The 7056-nt window shown below is 35.7% G+C and overlaps 1 protein-coding gene across 1 annotated transcript in view; it reads left to right on the plus strand.

Annotated features, from left to right (window-relative positions):
- Positions 1-6793, plus strand: part of LOC107570440 (solute carrier family 22 member 4-like) — a 67421-nt gene extending 60628 nt beyond the window's left edge. The window contains exons 6-10 of the mRNA XM_016256669.1: positions 1246-1343; positions 1696-1910; positions 2611-2793; positions 3023-3158; positions 6715-6793. Of these exons, the coding sequence (XP_016112155.1) occupies positions 1246-1343; positions 1696-1910; positions 2611-2793; positions 3023-3158; positions 6715-6790 (708 nt within the window). The 3' untranslated portion in view covers positions 6791-6793. The remainder of the gene's footprint in view (positions 1-1245; positions 1344-1695; positions 1911-2610; positions 2794-3022; positions 3159-6714) is intronic.
- The last annotated feature ends 263 nt before the right edge of the window (positions 6794-7056 follow it).

Consider the following 7056-nt stretch of genomic DNA (forward strand, 5'->3'; position numbering starts at 1 on the left):
AATAAACCCGTGGATGTTGCCATGGTTTCACTTCTGTTTCACTTAAGTGCAGTGAGGGAAGAAACACTGCCTTTAGGGCAGTCGGTTCATAGTGAATGGAGCCAACGAGACGAGAGGCGTGCGGATCCATATTCAAGCTTTTATTAATAAACATGGTCAAAAAACACAGGCAGGGTCAAACAACAGCAAACAGGTATGGCACAGGCAAGACAGAAGAGCAATCCAAAACGGGCTTGAGTCAGACGACAGCAAATGTAATCCAGAGGGCTTGACAACAGGGGTAATCTGTAAAAGTGAGCATAAATCCAGGCTAGGAGCAAACACAGTCCGAAACAGCAAGCAAAGGGTTAATCCAAGATACGTGGCAAGAATCAGGAAACAGGAAAACAGGCAAGGCAAGATGATGACTAAACTATGAAAAACTAGAAACTGGCTCCGTAGAGTAGCTATTGCTAGGAGAGTAATAAACGCTATACAATACAAGAGACCGAACAGAAACACGGAATGGCTCGGTAAAGCAGCTAACACTAGGAGAGTGAAAAATGCAGAACAATACTCGGCGACTTGAGCAGGATCTGAGTGGGTGTTATATAATGTTTGTAATAGCTTTCAGGTGAGCGTGTGATTGGTTACAGCTGTGTACTATGCAATCAGTGCAATGGATGATGGGAAATGTAGCAGTATGTTTAGTGTGAGAGTCCATGTAGTGAGCGGGTGACCTCTGGCGGTGAGTGAACAGATTGTAAATAAAAGATAAAAGCTGAAAAAAATCCTCCATCTCTCCTTTCTTTGTGACAGTTGTGAATTTCAGTTTATCCTTGATTCTAACTTCTTTTGCCTCAATGTAACGTACAATCTAATTTCAGGCCAGTTGGAAATATTTTGTCTGTTCCTCTTTTGTAAGATGATACTTTCATATTCTGTGGATATGATTAATTAGTAACTTTTAAGTACCTATTTTATTTTATTTAACCAGGAATAAAAACTCATTGAGTTTTTGAATATGATTGAAATTAGACTTTACTGAAGAAATGCAGGATCTTAAAAGGAAAAAAATTGGGTAATTTCATTGGCTTTGCAGATATCAGGTAAATTGTATTTCAGTGTTTTTAATAACTATAAACATTTTTTTTTGCTGTGGATATCAGCTGGTCTTTTGCTTACATTGCTGTGTAGTGTTTTGATTTTAAAATGGTTTCCAGTGCTGTGTAATAAAACATGTTTGTTGTGACCCGTGCACTAAAGACAAGGGAAAATGCTGGAAGTTTGCGGACCTACAGTCTCTGTGACCTGGTGAAGTCCAGGAATGTCTGCTGCATAACCATCCTGCTGTGCCTGGTCTGGTGAGAAAACTTTATTGGCTAGACATTAACCGGTTCAACACATGGATCACTGCATATATATGTAGCCCATTAAATCTTCATACTATAACCATACAGAATTTTGTATTGTTATAGCAAATGCATGTACAGTAAATTATATTTAGTCATTCAGTATAACTGAACATATGTATGTCCAATAATTAACATCAATGTTTTTTTTGTGTGTTTTTTAAAATTTATATAAGAAAATGTAGTGTAACAGCCAATATTTGTTTTTGTGGTAAGACTGAGATGGTTATTGTTTTTTTAGTAACGCGGGAAGTCAATAATAATTTTTTTAACCCGCTGCTCATGCTCCTCTTTCTTCTTTTAGGTTTTCTGTTTCAGTTGGATACTGTGCCTTGTCTCTGAACACGTCCAGTCTGCATGGGAACATCTACCTGAACTGTTTCTTGTCAGCAGCTGTGGAAGTGCCTGCCCTCTTCATGGCCTGGTTGATGCTCCGCCGCTGGCCTAGACGTCTCTGCTTGTCTTCCACCCTGTCATTAGGAGGACTGGTTCTTCTCTTCATACAACTCATACCACAACGTGAGGAATCATTGCTTCTTTAACTGTAACATTTAATACAATATAATAGCAAATATATTAAATGATTATTAAAATATTGGGGCTGTCAAGTATAATTAATTTTATGATCTGCTTATTAATTAATCAAGTTAACTGCAAATAAACTGCAAATTAACCATACATTGTTTGGGCTGTGAAATTACCCTCCAAAAATAGTCGTTATTGTGTTAAATGAGAGAAGTATCAAAAAGCAGCTTTAGACAGAACTATTTTGAATATTTTGACTCAACATACACACATTACACATTAACATTTAAGGCTACAATGTGGCCATAACATTGCTTTCAGAAGCTGCATCTGAAGTGGCATTTAGGTGTTCAGAGGTGGCATGAATGAGAATTGCATTAATAATGCTATAAGATTGATGAGTTTTAAATGAACATTAATGTTTTTTTAATTGAATATTGAAATAAAAAAAGGTAATAAAAAATGGAATGCTCACTGAATAATTGACTCACTTGACTTGTTCAAAAACATGGATTCATTCAGATTTTAGTGTTTACTTTTGATTTCGTTTAAACCTATTGTCACCATTTGCTGTTTTTTCTGAAAAACATTGGTATGATTATAAGGGATCATCTGTCTAATGATGTGTTTGATTGCTTGACTCACAACATTTGGTCAACTTTGGATGAAATGTTTTGTATCTATGAACTTACAGATATGAATTATGTTACCTTTTCACTGGTGATGCTGGGAAAGTTTGGTCTGTCGGCAGCATTCTCAATCCTTTACCCCGCTACTGCGGAGCTTTACCCCACTGTACTGAGGAACACGGCTTTAGGAACCTGCTCAATGGCATCCAGAGTTGGCAGCATATTGGCACCATACTTCATCTACTTAGGTCACTAAACTCTAGTTTCTACAATCCATTCCTTCTAATCTCACAAATTCAGGATCTTCTGTTATTTATCTAGTTCCTCAAGTAAGGAAGAAGTTTAAATGTAAATGTAAAAAAATAATTTGAAAAATGTGCAGTCAAACTATATGTCTCTATTTTCATAATTTCTCAAACATGCCTATCAAAACAATTTGTTCAAGTGTCTCTTGTTGTTTTTTTGTGTATGTTGCAGGAGGTTATTACAGATCTTTGCCTTACATTTTAATCGGCAGTGTGAACATTCTCTCCGGGTTACTCAGTCTTCTGCTTCCAGAGAGTCTAGGATCACCTTTACCAGAGACTATCAGTCACATGCAGACAGTAGTTGGGTAAGAGCAGCGCCCTCTGCTGTTTGCTGTAGCATTAGCAGTACTCTATGCAATAGGCTGAATTTACTCAAAGTTTACATTTGGTACAGTGTTAATTTCATCAACGAAGACGACAACGAAAAATATTCATTAACAAAAATGTTTCTGTGACTAAGACAAGATATTGACGAGCTAAAACTAATATCTGATGATAAAAACTATAACTAAATTTATGCCGCGTCTTTGTTAACAAGCCGAGACAGGACTATAATGTTATTTGAGGACTACTGGACATTTAAAATACATCCTATAGGCTACTGTCTTGTTCTTCAAAATGTGCGTCCCTGTCATTGGATTGCAATCGGATAAGGAGCGCTTGCATATCTAGTCTCAGTATGGCAGCCGCAGTGGATGGATAGGCTACCAAAATGCGAAATAGCGATCTGAACCAATGGCCCGAAGGGGTAGGGATAAGGCGACCAGGGGCCTCATGCATAAAACTTTACATAGATTTCATCCTAAATGTGTGCGTATGCACAAAAGCCAGATTTTGCATGTGTACAAAAACTTTCAGATTTATAAAGCCATGCGTACGCCAGAACCTGTGCAAAATTCCATTTGTAATACCCAGTCAGCCGAAGACTGTGCGTACATGAATCTCCATCCCGTCTCCTTCTCAAAATAGCATATATGGAGCTTATAATGCATAGTTTTAATATGCATAAAGTCATCTGCATCTAATTTTTGCATTTTGAGACATCACTATTCTAATTTATGCAATTTTCCTAAAAGGTAAACATATATTTTTGAATGTTTATAGCCTATATTTTTATGGAAAGAGATAGTCCTTATTTTTTTGCAGTGTAAATAGCTGTCTGACTCACTGTGTCAACAACAAAACATTTTGAAAATAAAACGTGCATATTATACAGTTTCCTTCAAATTCAATCTTTTAAATATGGTGTTTGTCACAATATTGGGAAGAGCATGAAAGGGGTTATCATTAGGAAACTGTCTGTGTGCGACACCTGAGAACAGAGGTTATACTGTCATCAGACCAATGGACTGTTTAATCAACGAGCGCATCCTTATGTCTGTCGTTACCGTCTATATTCCAAAGCCATCAAACAGTCAACTTTACAAATATGATCATTATTATTCGTGCAAAAGTATTTTCTCAGAACGTTTGTTTTACTATTTAGGACACAATTTAAAGCAGAATTGTCATGCGCCAAGCAATCCTCGCTGTGATTAAAACATTAAATCGCATACCACAGGAAAATTGTTCAAAAGCAGCACATCCACTGCAAATATTTATATTTAATTTCACATGAAAATGTTTTAATTTCTGGATAATAATTTCATGAAATTTCAGTGCTTAACTTCATTATTTAGAGTGTCATATTTAATCTAAATGTGTAGGCCTATGTCAAATGTAAAACAGACTTTAAAATTATTCTGTTTGCTTCCTTATTTTGCTCCCTCCAGTAAAAGAGAGTATACGCATTGTCTAGAGTGTCATACGGTGCGCACCTATTTACGCCTAGTTTATTTTTTATAAATCCCGATATGTGCGTGGAAAATTGCGGAACGTTTATACATCAGGTCCCAGATGTCCCGTTTTCCCCGGGACTCACAATTCGTTGCCGATTAACTTAAAGTTAGTGAAGGCGGGATAGGTGGAATCGCGCTGATAGAAGTGCTCTCTCTCGTGTACACTCCACTTCTTCAGTTCTCATATACAGTGCGCGATCAGTTCTCAGTGCTCAAATACACACACAGCAGTCCAAATGTCTATCGTGTAGAGTATCTCACGTAAATACAGTGGTTATGGATTAAGTGAACATAAACAGGTGGGTGAAAACTGAACGTGTGTCAGTATTACATGCATGCCGTCCGTCTTAAAGGGACAGCATTCCTAATTAAGTACCTATCCGTGCAAGTGCCAGTATCTCACGTAAATACAGAGGTTATGGATTAAGTGAACATAAACAGGTGGGTGAAAACTGAACGTGTGTCAGTATTACATGCATGCCGTCCGTCTTAAAGGGACAGCATTCCTAATTAAGTACCTATCCGTGCAAGTGCCATTAATGTTAACCAACAAAAGATGTTAAACAAATATGTTAAGTAAACCTACAGTATCTAAAAAATGAGTTTAATTTGTATCTCTTTCGTATTTGTCTTATTGTCTTATTATGCTTCTTTTTTTAACTAAAAAGTATATATATGAACAACTATCATTTTTATAAGTTGCTCCCTTTTCACTACTGTTAAAGGTATAGTTCACCCAAAAATGAAAATTGTCATAATTTATTCAAGTTTTTCCAAATTCAATCCTTGATTCAAATTTCTCATAAGCTTAATTGATTTGGTCTAAAGAGAGAAGAATTAATGACAATTTTTTTAAGACTACATATAAAATAGCTACCAAAATAAATGTTGGTAACTGCAGTTTGACTAAAAGGAATGACTAAAAGTTGGAAAAAATGCAATGACTTTTCGTTGACTAAAACTAGACTAAAACTATGAAAGACTCAGATGGCTAAAATGTGATTAAGACTATTAAGCATTTTTATCTCAAGATAAAGACTAAGACTAAATAAAAAATTATCAGCCGAATCAGTTTTTCTCTCTCTCAGTAATCAAGAACATTTTATTGTTTAATAGCTCTGACAGTTGTTACACTACAAAAAATAATTTTCTTAATATGTTTGTCTTGTTTTCTGTAACAAATATCTATATATTCTTAAATCAAGATCTCCTTGAGAAGCAAAATGACTGAAGATATTAAGTCTTGTTTTCTGAAAAATGCTTCAAAATTGTATTAGTATTTGCTTAAAACAAAAAATAATATCTGCTAATGAGGTAAGAAAAATTACCTTGTTTTCCCTTTTTTATCATGGTGCTATCTATAAATGTCATCTCCCCATCATGCCTCTATATTAAATATTATTCCCCCTCACTCTAACCTTCGTGCTTCACTGTCAGGACAATGTATTGACCGTGGTAGTACTTCCTGTGGGTGGCTGTTGATGTTATGCAACATCCTTTGAGCTCTCTGAGCTGTCACAGTAGTTGATTTCCATTGAAGTGCCAAGCCTGAAAAACTAGATTATTCAAGTATCGTTTTAGGAGGATGACCACTGTGACTCATTATATATCCCCTGATTCCTTCAACTGTTTCCACTTATTTTTAATTGCCTAATTCCCCTGGAAATTCTTGTCCATGTGGAGTAATGATGCAGAAATGCAGATAGACACAGCCCTAAGAAAGTTCTGGTGTTCACAGGTCATTTTATTACCATGTTCATGCGTTGGAAATCACAGCTGTACTCAATCATGTGTCAGTAATCACAGGTATATTTCATTCTGCTGAGTTTCTGCTTTGGGGCCTATATTTTCTATATTGTCTTTCAACAGTATTTGTTTTTGCTTGTGCACAAGAGAAAATACTCTACTTGCCAACTCAGAAATATTGCAAATATTGAGTGGTATTACAATTGTAAATAATTTAACATTTTAGTGATATTGCACATTTTTGTTGTATACTGTAAATAATTATACTTTGTTTCAGGTTCAGAAAAAGACATTCTTCTAACAGTCCAACTGACGGAAATTGTGACGAGGAGCATGAGTCTGAACACTTGTAATGGACTGTTGAGAGGTTTTAAAAAGTATGTAATATTAAATCCTTCACTCCGAGGCTGTAACCTGTCTTGCCATTTGGGGGTTACATTACAATGTAATGGTCCTTTTTGTTTCTCAGTGTAATACAGGCCCACATTTTAATAACCTTTCAAATAACTAATAACTTTTTATGTAAAACATAAAGTTAATTTATGGAATAAGCTTTGGTCTTAAATATGATAAGGAGCCATGTACAGCATATAATACATTTTGGCCTTTGGCAAAACTT

This window comes from Sinocyclocheilus grahami, unplaced genomic scaffold (assembly GCF_001515645.1).
Source record: "Sinocyclocheilus grahami isolate Dianchi unplaced genomic scaffold, SAMN03320097.WGS_v1.1 scaffold1458.1, whole genome shotgun sequence".
NCBI classification, from domain to species: domain Eukaryota; kingdom Metazoa; phylum Chordata; class Actinopteri; order Cypriniformes; family Cyprinidae; genus Sinocyclocheilus; species Sinocyclocheilus grahami.